Source organism: Tasmannia lanceolata, unplaced genomic scaffold (genome assembly GCF_043159265.1).
Source record: "Tasmannia lanceolata isolate RefF3 unplaced genomic scaffold, GAP_Taslan_0.1 ptg000008l, whole genome shotgun sequence".
NCBI lineage: Eukaryota > Viridiplantae > Streptophyta > Magnoliopsida > Canellales > Winteraceae > Tasmannia > Tasmannia lanceolata.
The window spans coordinates 5,058,342-5,080,341 of record NW_027518685.1 but is presented as its reverse complement, the minus strand read 5'-3'; the positions used below and the strand labels follow the sequence as shown (position 1 = coordinate 5,080,341).

General features: G+C 37.2%; 2 protein-coding genes across 2 annotated transcripts; one reads left to right on the top strand and one right to left on the bottom strand.

Moving 5' to 3' along the window:
* Positions 1–46: 46 nt before the first annotated feature.
* LOC143882598 (syntaxin-132-like) lies at positions 47–7,536 on the top strand. The gene is made up of 13 exons (XM_077386066.1): positions 47–318; positions 2,776–2,886; positions 3,161–3,217; positions 4,056–4,104; positions 4,199–4,287; positions 4,376–4,449; positions 4,551–4,593; positions 4,661–4,721; positions 4,844–4,869; positions 4,964–5,041; positions 5,526–5,606; positions 5,940–6,005; positions 6,941–7,536. Exons 1-13 carry the CDS (start codon positions 301–303, stop codon positions 7,100–7,102), a joined length of 915 nt encoding a protein of 304 aa, XP_077242181.1. The 5' UTR covers positions 47–300; the 3' UTR covers positions 7,103–7,536.
* A 1,048-nt stretch (positions 7,537–8,584) lies between these two features.
* On the bottom strand, positions 8,585–14,097 carry LOC143884049 (isocitrate lyase). Its single transcript, XM_077387413.1, has 3 exons — positions 13,912–14,097; positions 9,384–10,986; positions 8,585–9,000 (listed from the first exon to the last, which is right to left on the bottom strand). Exons 1-3 carry the CDS (start codon positions 13,939–13,941, stop codon positions 8,906–8,908), a joined length of 1,728 nt encoding a protein of 575 aa, XP_077243528.1. The 5' UTR covers positions 13,942–14,097; the 3' UTR covers positions 8,585–8,905.
* Between the last annotated feature and the right edge of the window lie 7,903 nt (positions 14,098–22,000).

Sequence of the window (22,000 nt, the reverse complement as noted above, 5' to 3'; positions counted from 1 at the left end):
TTTATAACCTTCCTAAAAAATTGTTCGTAGTTTATAACGCTGTTGGCGTTTTCCATCGTATTCTTCTCTTCTTTAGGAGTTGGATTTCCTTTGTTTTGTCTCCATCTCGTTATCAATCGCCGGCTTACATTAAAAAACGAGATTCTATTTTCTGTTCCAGCAAATTTCCTCTTCATTTTCCTCAATCAAGACGGATTATTCCACCTAAATCCAATCTCTCTATGCTTTAAACTCTCTCTCTCTCTCTCTCTCTCTCTCTCTCTCTCTCTCTCTCTCTAAAATTCATCTGAAACGAACGAGATGAACGACCTTCTAACTGTAAGTACCGCCCTCCTCACAGAAAACCCAGAAACAGAAAATCCATTATAACTGCTCTGTTATGTTTCTGAAGTTTGATTGTTTTTGGGAGATGATAAATTCGCACCCCCTGTAGGAGAATTCGCACCCCTTTACCATGAATTGACGTCGAAAAACGTCAAAAAAGGAGGGCATGTGGCAGACTTTAACACTTTTTGACATCAGTTCGTGTTAAAGAAGAGTGAATTATTCTATAGGGGGTGCGAATATATCATTCCCCTTTTTTATATTTTGAATTGTTTTCTTTGCACCAGGATCAGTGTTTTAACTCAGAATTCATTCAAGCACTCTAGTGGTTTTTATTAGTAATTTATTTCTATTTTAGTTGTTCATCTTCTTAGCACGTGGCTGATTTAAATTGGTTTTTGTGATTTGAGTGTTGTATATGTGAATCTTCTATGCATAGGAAAGTATGGAAATCTGCTATTGTGCTTTCAGAATCTTTGTTCCTTTTTATGTTTTAATTAAGCACTCCTAGGATGAAAAAAAATTGTTGTATATCTACCAGAATGAAGGAAAATAGGACTTTCTCCATCTGATTTCGTTCCTACCTCCAACTTTACCATGACTGGTGCACCACACCAATTGAGAGGGTCCAATGTTAAGGCTTGTAGGTGATCCAAAAGCTACTCTAAGGCTCTCTTTTTTTCTTTTTCTTTTTCCTTTCAAGATTTAGAAAGGGAAATGATATATGATTACAGTTAATTTAGAGGGATATTATCATAAAGAGGAATGATAGTTGCAAGGGTACCCTTGCATCTATCAGTCCTCAATCATAAATTAAAGGTCCCTCTAAGTGAAAATTGAATATTGTCGGTTCAAGACTTCAAGTTATCTTATTTCATGCATAAAAAAGAGGGATTTGCTAGCTTCCATCGCAAAAGATATTTCGCGGATGGTCTGTTGAATCTGACAGCAGCCACAGAAGCTCACTTTTCAGCAGATTTTATCTTCATTGACAAGGTGGCTGCTTTCAGATGCAACAGACCATCTGTGAAATGCCTTTTGCGATGGACGCTAGCAAGTCCCTAAAAAAAATAGGACATTCTAGAAATGAATTTTTTTCCTTTCCAAACTTTTCCCGAAAATTCTTGCAATCCAAACAGGGCCTAAATGAATTCTAATTTCTCACTGTGATTGATTTTCATTCTTTGAGGCCCCACCATGGAAGTAGTTGGGGGACCTACAAGTACAGGTGGGCACCATCATTTCTAAATTCTTGACGCGCCCTTCTATGCAGTAGGATAAAAGTTTATTAATGTGAAAAGTCTCTAATTTTAAATTAGAAGTTTTGTAATGTGGCGATCCTAACTATCCGAACAAATGTAACTTTTCAAACTGTTGGCTAGTTGAGTTGAGTTGGCATCTATTAATTTTTTGGTTGTAATCATATCATTTCCCGGGGTTGTTTGGCTGGCATTTATTGATTTTATGTTCCACCTCATTCTTCTTATTGGCTGAGGTAGGCTCCATGTCAGCTGATGTGGCACTTTAAATTTCAGCTCCTATTTTCCGATTAAATTGAGTAGTCGGAAAATTTTCTAAAGGATTCATTAGCCGACCCCAACTAGTTTGGGACAAAGGTTTAGTTGAGTTGAGTTGATTTCAGATTTTCCGACTAAATCGAGTGGAAAATGATATTTTGAATGAGAATAAGAGAAGCAACAACCGTTGATTTTCGTTGTTCTTTAACTAGTGGCATGAGACCGTTTGGGGCGCCCCACGATGCTCTACATGTTTTTACAGTTTGGATTGCATTCAGATGTTCCTATTGCAAGGCTGACTGATCTGTAATTCTTTTTCACGTATCACCTATTGATTTGAGGATCTCATTTTACCTCCTAGAGCTCTGTTACTATATAGATCCTTTTCTAGTCAGTCCCAAACTTACAAAACTCGTAGTTGTTAAACAATTATTTATCAACTCTTCCATTACAATACCATGAACAATGCAGCATGAATTCCATAGACAATTGCTTGTTGTACAATTTCTATCATTCAAGAGCTTGAATATGTTTTCACCCAAGCTGGGGAAGGAACATAAACATGAAAGCAAATATACCCACCTTTCTTGTTTTACTGATCATGAACCTTAGAAATGACCCCATATGAACGCAAATATACCCAGATCTCAGCTTGAAACTGATATAGCTTGGTGTATAACTTTCTAACCTCCCCATTGCATTTTCACTTAAAAACTTGTGAAGAAAGATCTTACTATTCAATTTTCTCTTATTCTTCATCATACTTCTATAACTAAACTATGAAAAGAAAAAACTGCATTCTTGAAGTAAAGTACAACCAAAGAAACAACACAAACTAATGTGCAAACTGGAACTGTAATGCTAGTGCAGTTTTACATTTCCAAATGCCAGTCTGTAAGATAATCTTGTTTCACATAATTGTGGTCTGTTACAGGATTCATTTGTGAACGGGAGAGATCAGCACACCAGAGGACAAGATATTGAATTAGGTACTCGGGTTGTGAGAAATGACTCAGATTTAGAGATGAGAGCTTTCAAAAAGCAGGTATTACAATAAGCTCCTTTGCTACAGTTTATGCTTTGGATGTTCTTAAAGTCAGAAATATCTTTGCATCTGGACATGCGTATTCATGTGTACTCATTTGTGTATATATACTTGCTTGTCAGCAATCTTTAACTGTTTTTTTTTTTTTTTGGGCGTAAGGATTTTCAGTACATGTATATTCAATATATAGAATCTAATACATTTGGTGATATAATCTGAAATTCATAACTTTGCAATTTGATTATTAATATTTTCATCTGAAATTCTATTTTAGGTGCTCGAGGTTGAGAAACAGCTGGATAAGCTCTCTAACCAGCTGCAGAAACTTCAGGTGTGTATTGCGAGTCCACGATGTTTTTCTTTGGTCATTTCTTGTCCTCTGAAATTTGAACAACTCTCTTGTTCACTATAATATCTATGGAAGGAGCTTATTTTTATTGTCTGAATTTTCATTGAGCCAGTTAATAATTGGAGAGTGTAAGACTTCCCCATATCCTAATAGTGTCATCCCAACATAATGAAGAAAGAATCCTTTCTATTTGTAATTTGGACAACAGCAGGCCTGATTTAAATTTCAATCAGGCTTGAGTACCTTGGTGTGGTTAAAATTGATTTCCATATCCTGTTCATTTGAAAGTATGATAACCGATGGTGAGCCCCCAAACATAATTTGAGTCCAATAATCGGTTTGGGGACTCACCATCGGTTGTCATAATCTCAAACGAAAAGGGCCTTAGTGTATTTAGTTTTTATCTCATAATGGTCCTTACATCTTCTTTTTTCATTCCTTTCTCTTCCATTGAAAATGTTGCATTTTAATAGTAGTACAATAGTTTCTTTCTTATTAGATTCTTTTCATTTAAGAAAACATGAGTGATCTTGAAACTATGGTTCGATGTTCAAATCAACTAACTTATATATAGAGTTCATAGTTCAGAATCATAGCTAGTTCTTTGAAATAAATGAGCTCAAAGTAATATATGTTGTGAGCAAAAATTAATATTACAAATTCGATTGAATATTTTTACCTAGCTGATTGTACAAATTAACTCTCTGCCACTTGGTTATGTGCAACAAAAGAACTGTTGCGATTGCACAGTGTCATGCTAAGGTTGTTTAGTGTAGTTGAATACTAACCTGTGAATTGCTCGCTTTTAAATCATTCACAGGATGCCAATGAGGAGTCTAAAACTGTTACAAAAGCCTCTTCTATGAAAGGTATAATAAAACTGTTGCATTTTTTTCATGATGGCTACCATTGTTACCCATCTGGAAGAATAGGCACCTGAAAATAACATTAGAATTCCTTCAGCAATCAAGCAGCGAATGGAGAAAGATATGGATGAAGTGGGGAAAATTGCACATAACATAAAAGCAAGACTAGAAGAAATTGACAGAGATGTACTCTTCTTTCTTAGTTTCCAAGTTCTTAGCCTAGTTTTCATGAGAATGCCTGTTTTTAGTGCTGACTCACTTTCCCCCTATAAAGAATTTAACCAACCGACAGAAGCCTGGTTGTGGAAAGGGAACGGCTGTGGATCGATCAAGAATTAATCTTACCAAGTGAGTCCTTTATTCCATTTTTGTATTTGTTCCTTTCTAAATATCTTGCAGGGACATCTGAACTTAACAAGTTGGTGTTTTGATTCTTTACATGATTGCAGTGCCTTGAAAAAAAAGATGAAGAACAAGATGACTGATTTTCAGGTATTGATGATATTTATAGCCTTTATTATCCATATTTTTACTTCTTATTCATGGAACTATTTTTCAGACTCTGAGGCAAACCATCCAAAATGAATATCGCGAGGTTGTCGGGAGAAGGGTCCATACAGGTTATTCCAGTGTTACAGAGAAGATTAGATGTTTTGTTCCTTAATTTATTTTATTTTCCTTTTTGTGCTGTGATTCTTTTCATTCTCTTCCACTTCCTGGTATTAATATTCTGCTTGGACAGTCACGGGAACTAGACCTGATGATGAGGTGAGTTTTACTGTTAGGTGGAAGAATCCTTTAGCTGTACTTACTTTGTTACTTTTTGCACCAACTTATCTAATGACCATTTGATTCTATACAGATGATTGAGCGCCTGATAGAGACTGGAAATGATGAGAAAATCTTCCACAAGGCGATTCAGGAAATGGGGCGAGGCCAGGTGTGTGTCTGCTACTATTCAGTACTTATGATAATGGTTTTAAATTCCCACCAAAACTGATACGAAACGACAGAAATATTTCCGTTTTCATCCCCACCAAAACTATACTGAAATCGAAATGCACACAGAAACCAAAATAGTAAGTACATTAGTAGCATATTATACCAGTATGTGTTACAGTAACTGATCTTTCCCCTTCTATTTAATAACAAAAGAACCCTTTTCCCTTTCAAGTATTTGAAAGTTTTTAATTTTGGCTATGCCAACAGTGAATGCATGAAAAGAATCTAGACAAACTATTCTGCTTTCTTTGACTAAAAGTTATATTTCCCAAATTCTGCACACACCCACACCTACACACAACTTCCAGACTCAATGAACAAACACATTACCTTATTCTCCTGCGTTCTGTTTGTTGGTTATGTTGGTAGCCTTTGCATGCAGAAATGCTGATTATTCTGTTAATTTGAACCCATGGTTGCAGGTGTTGGACGCCCTGGAAGAAATTCAGGAGAGACATGATGCTGTAAAGGAAATTGAGAAGAAGCTTCTTGACTTGCATCAGGTAATTCCTGCTAATTGTTGCATGCATGGGACCATGGTCCACCGTTCTTGATGCTTCTCTCTATTATTTGGTGTTTAACTTCTCTTTCTTGGATTGTTATAGCATAAATCTCTTTAATCTATCTTAGATCTTTGTCATTTTCTGCTCCGAGATTTTTTTTTCATGCTGTAGAAAACGCTAATTGCAAATTGCTTTAGATCTGTCATATTTAGACAGTATACATATCATCCTGGGCCATTTAGAGTGTGAAAATCATTCTCAGGAGTGCATGAAATTAAGCTTAAAATAACCAGAGGAAGCTTTCTAATATTATTTACCATATGTGTTTTCCAGGTTTTCCTTGATATGGCAGTTCTAGTGGAGGCCCAGGGAGAAATGTTAGATAATATTGAAACCCAGGTTTGGTTTTGTGCTTTATCCATTTGTCATGGTTAATTTTTGTGCGACTAAGAAATTATCTGTGTGTGCATGCTTAATTCTAGTTGACGCATGTATGCTACATATGAGAGCATTCTCTTTATTGCCTGTTAATCTCCTCTTCCCTCATGTCTCAAATGCAATCAACCACGCTCAGTCTGGAAATTCAACACTTTAGAACGCAAAGAAATTGCAGCGAAACATTCGAAAATGGAGGTGTATAGCCATCCTCGGTAGTAGTAGTCATTATAGGAAACCATGGAAGATTCACGGCACTAGATATAGTTTTGATTCACATCCATATATTAATCCAAGAGAAGCTGTTTCTGGACAGATCATTCTACTCCAGTCTTTTGGTAGATTATTGGAACTATGTTGGTAGAGATATTGAAAGTCTGAAACACAGTATATACAGTGATTACATATATCCTTGTAGGCCCTGTTTGTTTTGGATTTTGAGAACCGATTGTGAGTCCAAAACTGATTATTGGACTCAATTTTACGTTAATTTTGAGTCCAGTAATCAGTTTTGGACTCACAATCGGTTCTCCAAATCCAAAACAAACAGGGCCTTAATGGCAGAAAATTTCTTCTAAGCTAGATCTTAAGTTTTGCACGCATAAATTTATTCATAGCTCTTTGTGTGCCCATACGAATAGGAATGCTATTAGTCACTCTATAAAGAAGGATCCTTCACAAAATTTATATCTAATCCAATAGCTTAATTTAGTATTGGCATTCAAAAAACTACTTCCTGTAACTATTTGACGACCGATTTAAAACTATGCCGGTGCTGTTCACAATCAACAAATGCAGTCTTAATTTATTAATATTTTTATTTTATTCTTTCCTGCTAGTGCTTTTAAAATATTGGAGATCTTTTGCCATTCCAAACTCTATTTTCATGGTGTTTACAGGTAATGAATACAATGGACCACATGCAGTCAGGAACCGATGCCCTTCGAACGGCAAAAAGCTTGCAGAAGAAATCGAGAAAATGTATGCTGATTGCCATTTCAATCCTTCTGATAATTGCGATCATTATCATTCTCTCAATTCTGAAACCATGGAAGAAGTAGCAAAAGAGAAATGTGGAAGTTTTATTTTTCCTTGGTTTGTTTGATAGTTTGATTTATACAAACTATAGAAGGAATGTGATCGAAGGTGTCTTAGGCTCTTGTCTTTCACCTTAAAATCGATATTCTTTTAGCTTTCTATCTTAACTGAGAAAATCTTGAGGATAGTTAGACTATTCTCTCCTCTCTTTGGATCAAATGCTAATCTGAATTGAAGAGAGCTCAAGTGAGGTAAGTTTTATTTGTTCTTTTTTATTTGGAGTCTGATTAGTTTCATTTGTATCCCTTTATCTGTTTTCACTTTCCCACCATCTCATCTATCTATATATCTATCCATAATATATACTAATGTGTTCTTTTAGGGGTTGTTTGGATCTAGGGAAAAGAAAATTGTGGAACATAATATTTTATTGGAAACTTTTTATGGGTTTTTTTTTCCTTGATTTTCTTTTTCTACTGTTTGGTTCACATCTATCAATTTTTAGGAATTTTAAATTCTACAGTTTTGTGCAAACTTAACATGCATGCATAGTATTTCCATGAAGGGAAGAAATACTGGCTTGGACCTTGATGCTACTGGGCAGAACTTATGATGCAAAGTCCAACCCATGGAAAATAATGGTTCTATAACTGTGATAGTGTACATGGAAATATAAACTAAACCCCAATGACATCTATCAAAAGCCAAAAATAAACATTTAGACTCTAGTCACATACCAAAAATTTGGTCAAAGAAAAATGAAATCAAACAATGGCGGAGCCGACTGAAATCACCATACCTCATTAAACCAGTGATCAAATCATCCTATGAAATTAAAGTTCGTTCTATATCATTCTATCACATAATTGATAGACATTTCCCATCCACCTCATTAAACCAGAGATCAATGCATCCCAAGAAACAAAGGTCCGTTGCGTCATTCTATTGAATAGTTGGGATGCCTCATTCGCCAACAAAACAGAAAATGACTATTCAAAAAAAAAAAAAAAATTAATTCTTAAAGGCATGTTTGTTGCCAGAGCATTCAAAACCTCTTTGGAAAATAACATTTTCCCACATTTTTTACCTCCATATTTTTTTCATACCTTGTAAATAGGCTGGTGTGAGGATGATTCAACACAATTTTGAGTCCAGTAATCAGTTTTGGACTCAAAATCGATTCACAAAAACCAAACCAGACAGGCCTTTGCTGGTTGGTTGTTTGATAGCTGGTTGGGTGCATAACAACTCTTAACAGCTTAATTAGTTAGAAGACTGTAAATTAAGAGAGGGGTGCCATTACTAAAACAAACAGGTTCATATACCATTTCCTTATGTTAGTGCACAAGCTAAAGTTGCTTGGATGACATTATCCCTGCACTAATTCCAGATTAGTAGTTGTAGGAGGTGTCATTACCGAGAGAGAGAGAGAGAGAGAGAGAGAGAGAGAGAGAGAGAGAGAGAGAGAGAGAGAGAGAGAGATAGAGAGAGAGAGAGATGCTCCATTGTCTAACCACACAAATACCTGATATAGCTTTTGGTTTTACATATACTAAGACATTTTTTTTCCTTTTTGGCAGGTTATACCAAGACAGTTTCTTAAAGAAAAGAAAAACATAAGCACAGCTCTTCAATGTACTTCTAACAAAGCTTTTGAGAGCTGAAATAGGTCCTAACCAACAATATGAGGCTTAATTCCAAAAATGATAAGCCCAATCCCCATGAAATTATTACACCATTATTCTGCTGAGGTGCACTGATAAAAACTAATAGAACCCAAGAGAACTCTTGAAACCAAGGTTCCAAACTACTCTAGCTGGGCACTACTACATTCTTGCTTTGGCAATCACAGTGGTACCTTCATTCATTCCCCTGGTACCAGCTGCACTCCATGTTTCCTTGAACTGCTCTTCAGTCACTCCTGCAAACAGTACAATATTAATCTTTGAACTTCAAATAAAAGAAAGAAGCATTGAAGTGTAGGCAAATTAATCAAATTTCAGGGAGGCTTGCTAAAAATAAAGAGAAAATAGAAAAGGTAGAGTATCTATACATATATGCATGAAATAACTTCTCCTTACAAGTAGATCATGCATACCTGAAGGTGTACTGTGCAAGCATACATCTTTATGCAATTATATACATATATAGAAACTATACATGTATGTATGTAAAGCTGAAGTTCCAGTAGAAGTAAAAATTATTGAAGACAAAAGAAATTATAGAAGAGATAAATGTATGTATTATATAAGCTTGAGAATTTCTTTGTATGAAAAAATGAAACAAGAAGGGATTGAATATTACCTTTACCCATGGCAGCAGTTGAGGACATACCCCCCTGAACAGTCTTGAGCACCCTGTCATAGTAATTTGCCCCAGACCATTTCTGGTGAGCTAAAGTATCAACTCCATTGCTTCTCTCCTCCCTCTGAATCCTCTCCACATAAGCCAGCATTCCACGCCGAGCGAAATCCTTAGAAAAAGTGTCAACCACCAGTGCATCGGCGTGGAATCCGGCCAGTGTTATGAACTGCCAAACATATCCCAATCTTGCGATCCGAGGTATGAAATCCCTCATCTGTTCATCGGTCATCCCCGATGCATCCCAATTGAAAGAAGGTGAAAGATTGTAAGCCAACATAATCTCAGGCCTCATCGACTTCACCCCTTCTGAGAATGTAGTGCACTCTACTAAGTCGGGGCTTGCAGTTTCCATCCATATAACATCAGCGTGCGAAGCGAAAGCCCAACCTCTCACAATCGCTGCCATAACAGAACCTTGAAACCTGTAAAAACCTTCTCTAGTCCGTGGCAAATCCCAGTCCCAAAACAGGTTCTTAAGCCCCAATCTATCTGCTATTTCTCTTCCCTGCTCGCAAGAAAGACATTTGTCATAGCCAGAGAGTTCACCCCATTCATTCAATCTCCTCCTTTTGTCGTCCTCCCCAATATTCATACTTTTAATCGCATCCTTAACACAATCAGAGAAAGATTTTAACTGGGCCATGGCTAACCAATTATCCTCAATTGCTTGAAGCTCTGCTCCTGATTTTCCAGCAGCCATTGCTTCTGCTAAAATGGTAGCCAAGCTCTTCCCTTTAAGATTCGGGTTCGTTGCCCCCAATATAAATTGATGGTCTCGAACGTCCACATTCGATTGAATTAGATTTGCCGCAACCGCATCAGTTCGAGCCACCAAAACAGTCTCTACACCCATGATATCAAACTGTAATCTTGCAGCCACAAGCCTATTGATGTGCTCACTCACTGAAACCAAAACCTTCCCTGCCATATGTCCACATTTCTTTGTCACCGATGATTGATCTTCAATGTGAACTCCGGCCGCACCCCGCTCTACGAAAAGCTTGCAGAGCTTAACAGTGGCAGTTGCACCACCAAAACCAGTATCCCCGTCTGCAATTATCGGTTTTAGGTAGTCCACATAATGTGTTCTTGCTCTCTCTTCTCTGCTCATGCTCATTCTAGCCTCTCTTTGTTTCCTGTCATGGTACTGTTGAGCAAAGAAGAGATGTTCGACTTTGTTTGGGACAGTGTCGTAAGGATAATCAGCAAGATCAGGACCTGGTTCATTGGTTGAGGTGTGAGTAGAAGAGCATTGCCAACCAGAGACATAGATTGTGTCCAAGTACTTAGCCATCATGGTGACTTGAACGGGGTCAAGAGCGCCGAATGTTCGCGAGGCCGTCCCGTTTGCTTGGTGGGTTTTCAAAGTCCTCCATAGCTTTTTAGCAAGTTCATTGGAGCCATAGGTCTGTCTCAGGCTTCCTCTGAGAGAAACCACATCTCGCGCTGTGTATGGACGATGAGTTAGCTTGAACCTCTCTGAATTCCACCATGCTTGCACCTCTGCCACTTCTGATTCAAACCTCCCTTCTTCCTCCATTATCTGCAAAGACATATTCTACAACTCATTAGAATAACGTTTAGTTTCTTTGGTCCTGAAATTTCAGTCTAAATCCCAACCAGAGAAAGCTAGCCAAACATCCATGTTAAAAATTCACTAGAATATATTTTGTTCTTCCACATAAATTTGGTAGCAACATGGCTGATGAAATTTATCAGTGTTAATTAAAATCTAGAATAGCTAATCTCATAAGATGCACTTTAATTGAAGAATGGGTCTATTGTCAAAAAGAAAACCGATTCATGTTATTTTCACTGTATATAAACATTGTTTCTGTCATGCATGATATATGACCTAAATACAAGCCATGACCCAACATCTCTATGGCACATGATATGATATGATGATCAATACCATTGATTTGTTGGGGAACAGCATGGACAAGTCGTAGCTCAAAAGTCATGGTGGACTTATAAGGACTTGGGCACTTCTACCATGGTCCTAACAATTTTTTGAAAAAGTTGGGGATGGAAAAATATTTCCAAATTTTCCTACTGTTTTTATACACGAAAAAGAGATCCTGAACGAGCCCTATTCAAATTTTACTTAGTATGCATGGTTTTAAATTTCGACCGAACGTGGAGACCAACACCGAAATCCCTATTACCCGAAATGGTATTTTATTTCGGCCGAAATTTTGGAATTTTGGTCGAAATTTCATTTTTCCCCTAAATTTCACCAAAAAACGTGTTTTTTTATTTTATTTTAATATTTTATAGAAATTTCGACCGAAATTTTATATTGAATAAAATATTCTTTTTCTTGTTTCACAGGATTTCGGCCGAAATTGATATCGAAATCTCATTTTTCAAGGGGTTTCAAGGGGTCCGAAACCGGTACTAAAATCGAAATTTAAATCCTTGTTAGTATTTATGATAAAAAAAAAAAAAAAAAAAAGTTCGAGAATCTTGCCCATAGATTAGAAATATTTTTCTTGCAATCCAAATAGTTTTAATGACCAAAATGGTCTGATAGCTATGCTATCCACATGGTAGCCCACCAGATCAATAGTCCTCATTACCCTAAACGTGGCACACGACATTTCATGTGAATCAGATTGTTGATAGGATGAAGTACCATTTGGATGGCTATTAACCCCAAATCCCGACAGCTGGGGCATCTTGGCATCTTGCCCATCTTTACCCAAGTACAGCTACAGAATTTGGAGTGTCCAAGATCCGATTTATAGTGGTTTCATAATGTGCAGCCCCTTTATAGATCAGTAGATCAGAGGGTTAGGATCATCCTATTGAAATGATTTTGGGGACAAAACCTATTAGTTGTGGCACAACAAATGAACGGTTTGGATCATCCTATGAAGTGGAACCCACACTACTTTTTTTTTAAGGAAAAGAAACCGGACTATACAGCCACACACCATTTAAAATCTCAGCTTTTATATTCACCCTAAGATGGGTTTGCACTTTTTGAAAGGACCCACCAAGCCTTTCTCTAAGATGTGTTTCTGTACAAAGATGTGTATGTGTAATCGAGGCCATTGATCTTGTAGGCCATTTATGTGACAGTGAAGGCCATTTTCCTCTGTGCTGAACAGAAATCCCAAGATAAAGGACTATGAAAATCAACGGTCTAGATTTTCTTGCCAAAACCCTAAATAATGCTTGATAGATCAAGGCTCTACAATCAACTGATCAAAGTTGGGTCAACGGTAATGGGCTTAGTTGTCGTTGGTCAATGGATAGGACAACTTCCACATAACTTAGGTGGAAAGAGCCTGTGGAACAAGGCTTTTAAGCCCTCTTCCAGTCTTCCCTAACTTATCCTCGGTTATTTGCTAGTAAAACAGAGAAAGTTAGGGATATTACAGCGTAGGATACATTCTTCTTCTTTTTTCCTTGAAAACAAGTGCTAAGAGATGTATTAAAGCCAATTTTTTATGATTTTAATATCAAGAGAAGAAGATCTAATTAAAAACCCGCCAAACTAGCTGAAACCAAGGTATTTGTATGGTTTAAACTAGAATATATTTAAAATGATTTGAATATTTTTCCTACTAGCTGAATCCCTGTTCTTAGATCGTGCCAGTAACAAAAATAAATAAATAAAGGGATTTGCTAGCGTCCATCGCAGAAGGCATTTCGTGAGCATCTGTTAAATGAGAGAATAGCCACCTCAGATGAATTGAATGAATAAGACAAAATGACAAAATCTGAGCCTATGTGGCTGCTCTCTCATGCAACAGACGGTCCGCGAAATGCCTTCTGCCATGGAAGCTAGCATTTCCTTAAATAAATAAGCCTGTAAGCAATCCCTCCAGAAAGCCCCAGTGTTCCTGATCTTTTGGTTTTGAAACCTATGGAAGAAATCCCATAAAAAAAAGCTACTAGAGAAGTCTGTAAAAGCAATTTGAAGATAAAATCAAATTCTATAGAAGATTAAAAGAAGGAAACAATAATAGATTAGTCCTTAATAGACGAAGACATAATCATACACCTATTAAGTACCAATATGCAAAGTTGTATATCTTTGATCTCATTGATGAACAGGTAGGACTCCATGCAAATTCCACACCGGAAAATTATCATAAAATCCAGTCTAGTTCATCAGAATTTCTTCATGCAAAAACTATTACAGATTACAAATAACATTTAACATAGAACATATGGCAAATGATATGTAGTCCATGATTTTCCAATTAATTTTACGTACTCAAGAACAGAAGAACCAAACCCATTTCATACAACACAACAGAATTATTCAAATCCTTGGTTCCTGAATAATAAACCAAAAACCAAATACAAGAGAAAGAAATCCGTTTCATGAAACATATCAAGTAGCAAAAACTTTATTTCTTGAACAACATTGAATCTACGACAGAACATGAAACAAAACAAGTTGATAGAACCAAAAACGAAATTACTATATGTAAATGCAACTCTTACTAACCATTGAAGGGACTGAGAACAATGAAGCCATGGAAAAACCTTGAGAAAAAAAAAACTTGCTGAAAACTAAAACAAGTTCATGGATGGATTGCTCCAAATTTTCTACTATTTATAACCGAAGGAGAACACAAATCTTTAGGATTTGGATGAAGTAAGTTAGTCTTGTCAGAAAAAAACCAAAATAAAGAGATTTTTCTTCTTTTCTTTTCTTTTTTCACTTTTTCTCAACGATAATGAAAATGGGTCCCTTTTAATCTGCTGCTGCAGGCACGTTGCAGATGGTGCTTCTCCAAGTATCAAGCTTCTTGATGGGATTATCACCAAGGTTTGTTCTCTTCCATTTTATGACGCCATTTATTTCTATTTTTAGGTTTTTTGTAGGTTTAGTCGGTTGGAAACTGCACCAGTTGGCACCTTTGAAATTGGCTATATTTAGGAGGATTCATGAAAGTAAGCACTTTGATGTTGGTTGCATTTATGGACTTTACAAGGTTTATCCTGTTTCTTTTTGTTTCCCAATGAAAATTTTTTACAGAAAAAGAGATGAAAGGTGATAGGGAAATGGTATGGTGTGAGGCCATTCATCTGCTAATCTTGACCATCCGATTGGATGGCTTACTGCAAATGGATGGTTACAAATTAACTATCTGACTAAATTATCTTTCTTTCTGTTTCCCAACGCAAATATTTGGACAAGATGAGATGATAGGTGACCACTCGTCTGTAGACCTTAACAATTCAGTGGGAGAACTTACTGCAAATCGATGGTTAAAAATTAACTATCTGATCGAAATCTCTTTCGTTTTGTTTCCCAATGAAAATTTTTAGAGAAGTTGAGATAACAGATGAAATAGAAATGGGATCCGGTGGGGCCATTCTTTGGCTATCTTAGCTACCCAATTGGATGATTTATATACCAATACAAGCACAATCTGTACCATTCACCAGTTCTGATCCACTATCAAGAACCATTGCCTAAAAATAAAATCCAAGGGCTAATCCTAGCCATACAAAACCCACTAAGTGGTCGATCTGACGATTGGGCTATAGCATCTCCATGGTGCGACCAATGAGATGAGATGAACGGCAGGGATCAAATTGCACTATACGAATGGACGAACTACAATGCGTCTCGTCTGACGTTCATATTTCATTAAAACGGACACGTTGTGACGAAGTTAAGGCGTTTGGATAAAAATGTATCAGAGTTCAAGTTCTTAAATTAATACAAATACATTTTATTTTTATTTTTTTGGAAAATCACATTTACACCCCCCTTTGGTTTCTGACACATCCACTTCTACCCCTATATTTTAAAACGTGACAACTACACCCCCTTAGTTTCAATTTGTATAAGGTAGGCCTCCTCAGTTGACGGTTTGTCCACATATTGAAGGGTTAGGATGATCCGATGGGGCTGATTTTTTGGGCACACCCTATCTATGTCAGGGCCCATCAAATGAACGCTTTGGATCATCCAAACAATGTGGGTCCATACCTGAATCCAAACACTATGAAAAACACAATTGGCCCACATTGTTTGGATGATCCAAAGCGTTTATTTGATGGGCCCTGACATAGATAGGGTGCGCCTAAAAACTCAGCTCCAGCGGATCATCCTAACCCTTCAATCTGTGGACGAACCCTGAGGAGGCCTACCTTATACAAATTGAAAGTGTGTAGTTGTCACGTTTTAAAGTATAGTGAATGTGTCAAACTAAAGGGGATGTAAATGTGATTTTCCCCTTTCTTTTTTTTCTTTTTTTTATTTTTTTATTTTTTTGGATTCTTGTTACATTTTTAATTTTGTATTTTAGTATGGTGACGTTAGGAGCGGTTACTCGCGTTTGGAGTCCCGAGGAGAGAAGATAAGCTTCTGCTTTCTTCTCTACAAAAACGACACACAGGCGAATCCAAAGTTCTGATCTGTGGCCGTCAACTTTCTAGAACGTTATGGTGAATGAAATAATAAAACATGGGCGATGATATTTTCACCCCCCCTTTATTACCCGCTTGCTCCCTGATAGCTTGATTTGACGTGAAAAGTGGGCAACTTTAACGCTTTTTGACGTCAAATCAGTTATAAGGGGAGCGTGTCATCTCCCTAAAAATTATCACACAAAAACAAATAAGAAGATTAGCCATTTGACGTGAAAAGTGGGCAACTTTAACGCTTTTTGACGTCAAATCAGTTATAAGAGGAGCGTGTCATCTCCCTAAAAATGATCACACAAAAACAAATAAGAAGATTAGCCATACGACTTTTGATAAAATGAGTTAAATCAGGTAAAGCATCGGTTGTGGGTCCCATCTCGAACAGAGATCTCATCGACAAGATTGAACTATAAGCAAAAATAATAATAACAGTGGGCCCAAATTATCCAATGATCCTAAGGATTCATTTTGTGGGACCCTACTTAAATAGGCCGTTCCTTACAAATCATCTCCATAGGATTGTCCAATCCCTCCAACTGTACAGGGACTACACAATATAGAACCCTAGTCTCTACACATGAAGAGGGTTAGGACTTAGGATCATCCTAATAAAATGATTTTTGAGGCTAAGCCGGGGCCAACAAATGAATGGTTGGATCATGGAATACTTGCACAAGATGAGAGAGGTTTTGGGAAGGAAATGATATATCCGCCCCTCTTTAGCCCATGATGCACTGACAGGGGTTGTTCCCCGGTGATCAAAAGGGGCGGATATATCCCTTCCCTTTTGGGAAATGTAATAACCTTTGAGAGAGGTGTATATAATAAATGACAAAGCTGAGTTTGTGTAATTACCATGGTAGTGTCAATATCAAGTGGCCTAATAAAATATACAGATAACATTTCCACCCCCTTTTCATCTTTTGCACCCCTTTTGATTGTCTTCTTGAACAAGTGACAACATCTTTGATCTGTCTTTTCCTGAAAAGAAAATAAAGTGGAAGAGACAAACAAAAGGTACTGAAAAACTGAAAATACAGAAAAAGGGGCTGTAAATTTCCTTTTCCCAATAAGATTATCAAACTTTAATGCTTTGCCTTGGTCTTTGCAACAGGCTCGTCGGTTGAGGGGAAAGGCTGGGCACCATTGAGCGATTCGAGATAGAGGGTTCCGATCCTCTACCTTCACGTTTTTTGAGCGCACCTCCATTATTAGACAGGGCTTTGATTGGGTTCTTAATTGTTTTTGTGAATTTTAACGGCATTAAGAGCTAATTTGACGAGTATAAAATGAAGAAGGCTACTCATAGTGGCACCACCATGCTTTGATAATTGCACTAAATCCTCCTTGTCTTTTCTATCTTAAATTGCTTCCGAGAGTTTTTTTTTGGGAATCTATTAACCTTTCACAGCTGATTAAATACTAAAAGACAAGGTGGACTAGTGCACTCATTTAAAAATGGTAGTGCCAATATCAGAAGTAGTGCCATTATACAGATGGCAGCTCTTGTCAATGAGAATCGCCAATGAACAGATGGCAACAGTCAGGTTTGCTGATTTGGTGTCACCAAAATTTTGTGTACATTGATTTTGCCATTCGATTATACAAAATCTTTGATAAAGCTTGAAGAAGGATTGGCCAAAGTGGGCCTTGAGGTTTGGGAAAGCCCTAAAATCGAAGGGTGAAATTGATCACAAAGGAGTTGTTAAGTTGTTCTGCATTGGATTGTTGCTGTCAAAACGCTGGATATTAGAATCTCAGGGCAATGTCTCACAATCACTTTGGACTACATTGTATGTGCGTCAACAATGTATGTGTGTGGGACCAGATGTGTTTCAACGAGTTCGCCCAATTTCAACAAGAAGCACCAAACTAACCATGAGATCGCTCCAAGCCGAAGTTAGTCTGCTGGTTTGGTCACTTGTCCAAATCAGGTGATGAGGTCTGGTTTTCCCTCCTATGGGCCCCTCTAGAGTACGGCCAACGGGAGAACCGTTTTAACAAAGGAGGAGTGCATAGGCAGAGCGCGGCGAGTGCGAGTGTGTTTGGTCGGTCACCGAATACCAACCAGTCTGCTAGGCAGAACGAAAATTACAATGGAAAAGAGAGAATCCAATGAAAATGAATTGCATTAAAAGATAAGTGGCGAACAAGATACTCTGTACCTTGGACGCCAATGTCATGTAGTAACAGATGTGAAAAGTGAAGGCTACGTACAACTACAGCTACATATGAAATCCCTAGTGCTCTATTTGGTTGCTTATTTTAGGGGGATTGTGGGAGTTTCAAATGCTTGAGATCTTCCAAAGATCTCCCCAAAATATGTTTCGTTGTCAATTAGATATTTGACCACTAGACAACTTATAGACATCATTATTGCATTTTATCCTAGGTGGCGCCTACGTGGCGGAGATGCCCCCCCCCCAATAATTTTCTCCCCTTTTTCACCAAAATGGAGAAATTTGTGTGGGGAATTAGGAGAATCTCTCTTGTCTTATTCTTATTCTCTCTTTCTCTCTCTTCCACCCTACATTTTGATAATGACACCTTACATTTTCCACTATTTTTCTCATGCAACCAAACACCACTCACAAATCTCCCTTCTAATCTTCTCCAATCTTCCATGCTTGTCTTTTTCTCTTTGACTTGTTTTTCTCCTAATCTCCCACCCATCTACAAGCAACCAAACACAGCATAGGGATACAGAGGGGTACAAGTAAAATAATAAAGATAAAAGAAAAGACAATGTGTTTGGCGAAGGCCCAAAACCGATTTAAGGCTTTGGTATTTATAAGTGTCTGCTAAAGAGTCATAACATCTTTCAAATGTCTTTCACTCAACTTGGTGCGAGTTGTCTTTGGATGATGGTTTCGTGCAGCATGTGGTGCTACGGTTTACAGTTTACATGCCCACATATCCAGTACTTCCCTTGATCTCTAGATCGTCCCTACGAGTTAGGGCTGCACAAAAAACCGTTCAAACTGATAAACCGAACCGAACCGGACCTTTCGGTTCGGTTTGGTTCGGTTTTTTTGCCCCTCGGTTCGGTTACAGTTTCTAAAATCAGAAAACCGATCCCATCGGTTCGGTTTACGGTTCAAAGAAATTTTATCCGAAAAATCCGAACCGAACCGGCAATTGTTAGAAACGTGTAAAAAAGTAAAAAACCATGAAAGATTACAGATTACAGAAGGGAGTTGATATTTTCACCCCCCATGAAGTACGCATCCGCCCACTTTAATCCTTTATAACGTGAACAGAAGTACAAAACAGTGGGCAAAAAAACCATGCTGGAGAAGTGGAGAGGTCGTTTTTTATTTCTTATTGCCTTATTGGTCCATGAAAGTGCGCCCAAGGGGAAAGAAAAATAAGAAAAGTAAAGTTGAAAGTTGAAACCCTAGCTCTCTCTCTTTCAAATTTTATTTTTCAATGCAAATATCCCTTCTCTGTTTGTCTCCGCCGATAGCCAACCCTTCAGTCCTTCACCACTTACCACTTAGCACAATAGTGATCTCGTCATTCTCTCTTCTCTTGTCTCCTTAAAAAAAACACAATCTTGAAAAGGAGAAAAGACTGAGGTGGGTTTTGAAAAAGATAAGAAACCCTAGCTCTCTCTCTCTCTTTCAAATTTTATTTTTCAATGCAAATCTCCCTTCTCTGTTTGTCTCCGCCGACAGCCGACCCTTCAGTCCTTCACCACTTAGCACAATAGTGATCTCGTCATTCTCTCTTGTCTCCTTAAAAAAAAACCCAATCTTGAAAAGGAGAAAAGACTGAGGTGGGTTTTGAAAAAGGTAAAGACTCACCCCATTTCCATCTTTGGGCTGACCCTTCACCCTAGCCCTCTGCCTCTCTTTGTTTCCATTTCCATTTTTATTTTTTGCCCAAATCAACCACCATCACTCATTCACTCCATCAGCCACCATCATTTCTGCCCTTGATTCTTTAGTTCTTCACCAAACATCATATCCACCATTTTCGCCCATTTCCAGTGATCTAAACCATTTTTTTTTAACCATAAACCCCTCAGCCAATTGAACGAAGAAGATGGAGGCTTGACTCGCATCTCAAAGCGCCCAACGTTGATCATTTGGCTCCGGTGATTCCCAAGTATCAGAGAAAATAGCGAAAGAGGTAATAAAGCATTTAATGTGTTGTAGAATTTCTGTGGAAAAGTCGATGATTCTCTTCTTTTTCAGCTCCTAAAAAAACCAGTGATTCTTCTTTTCCAGACTAGAAGAAAATAATTTTTTTTTCTGATTCAATAAGTTGTATTGACTAGGGTTTTTCCATTCAAAACAAAAGCTAGGGTTTTTCCATTAAAAAAAAAAAAGCTTAGGTTTTTCCATTAAAAAAAAGCTAGGATTTTTCCATTAAAAAAAGCCAGAGTTTTTCCATTTTAGGGTTTTTTCATTCAAAGAAAAAATAGAAGGTTTTCCCATTCGAAGGGTGATTTCACTGTCTCTTGTGTTTTAATTCTAGATTACTTTCTCAGTTTTCTTTTGGACCAAACAGACTTTGTATATTTTTATCCCACCAGGTACCTTTATTCTTCAACTCTCTTTTTCTTTTCTTTTTTTCAACTAGGGTTCACTGCTTCTTTTCTTTTCAATTTGTTTTTATCTTGAGCTGATTTAATTGGATGTGATCATAGCATAAATGGGATTTGCTTGCCAATTTCACGGCTGATTAGTTGTTACATTCCTAATTGCCCATGTTTTTCTAGTCAATTTTCTTGAATTCATTTGTTACTCATCACCTTCATCAAAACCTCATTCCCTAACAACATCTTTGGGAATTCTTCATTTTCTTATTAGATGTCAAGCATGGAAGATACCTCTGGCTCTAATCCAACTGTCGAGCTGAGCCTCGATGCTCCACAAGAAACCTATGCATCAAAGTCAAAGGTGAAAAAAAAGCCTTACAAATCTGATGTGTGGGATCATTACACTAAAATTGCAAAAGTGGAAGGACACATGTCTTCTAAGGACAAGGTAAAGTGCAATTATTGTCGTGTTGAATATGTACATAGTAGTGCTAATGGGACTAGTACAATGCGTACACACTTACAAAAATGTGAGAAGTATCCCTACAATAATGACAAGAGACAAAAGCTTTTATCCTGGCAATCAGTGACACAAAAAGAAGGAGATAATAGTCTTGTCTCTTGGAAATTTGACCAAGATGTATGTAGGGATGCACTTGCGAAGATGATAATAGTAGATGAGTTGCCCTTTAAATTTGTAGAGCATGAAGGTTTTAGGTATTTTTGTAGTGTTTTGCAACCCAGGTTCAAGTTGATCTCTCGTTTGACTGTAGCTAGAATGCTTGATTTGTACACAGGATTGGTTGCGAGCTTCACCAATTCCTATAGATATTGAAGAGAACTTACATGACTTAGAAGATTTTGAGTCAGGTATTTTTTTTCTTTGTTTTCTTTTTTAACTTCTTGTTGGCAATTTTAATTAATTCCAATTTGTGTAGATGTCGATTCTAATACATATATAATTATTTTTCTTTTTTGTAGGCATAGCTAAGGATTTTGAAGCTTTTGATCTTGACTCATGAATAACATAACTCTTGAGTTACTTGATTCATGGTAACTAATTATGTTCTTGTAAGATTAGAGGAAAAGGGGTGCAAGATTTGATTCCTGATAAATAATTAATTGAGTTACTTACTCTTAATCTCTTATGTTTATTTTTCAGAAAATACCTATGGGCTATGGATATTGGATTTGAGGAGAAAGGATGCAAGTTGATAGCTGGATGGCTGGATTGAGTTACTTTATTTCTGTTGATGACTTGATTTGGAATTTTGGATAATGGATATGTTCTAAAATGGATTGGGCAATGGTCTTGGATTTAGTTATTTATAACTGTTTTAATTGTCATCTCATGAACTCGATGTAACTGTTCCATCATTAAGATCTTTTTAGTTTTTATGGTTTACTATCTGATTTTATCTTATTGCCATGTTATAATTACATAGAGTTTTAATATCAGATTATGCATGTACCCATAATGTATCCTTGTGACTTGTGACTTGTGAGCCTAGGTGATCTTCCCATTCAAAACATGATTTTCAGCTGAATCTATTGTCAGTCAGACAGTCACTTGGCTTCTGCCTTACGCAAGTAAATCATCAATAGTTTG

What these genes read in the sequence shown, in the direction of transcription:
- LOC143882598 (XM_077386066.1), top strand. An exon ending in CGGGAGAAGGGTCCATACAG is followed by an intron (nt 4,722 to 4,843) that starts GTTATTCCAGTG and finishes CTGCTTGGACAG; the next exon opens with TCACGGGAACTAGACCTGAT. An exon ending in AGGAAATGGGGCGAGGCCAG is followed by an intron (nt 5,042 to 5,525) that starts GTGTGTGTCTGC and finishes CCATGGTTGCAG; the next exon opens with GTGTTGGACGCCCTGGAAGA.
- LOC143884049 (XM_077387413.1), bottom strand. Translation starts at nt 13,941, where the DNA reads ATGGCTTCATTGTTCTCAGTCCCTTCAATG. An exon ending in TGTTCTCAGTCCCTTCAATG is followed by an intron (nt 10,987 to 13,911) that starts GTTAGTAAGAGT and finishes ATGTCTTTGCAG; the next exon opens with ATAATGGAGGAAGAAGGGAG. An exon ending in AACTGCTGCCATGGGTAAAG is followed by an intron (nt 9,001 to 9,383) that starts GTAATATTCAAT and finishes TACTGTTTGCAG; the next exon opens with GAGTGACTGAAGAGCAGTTC.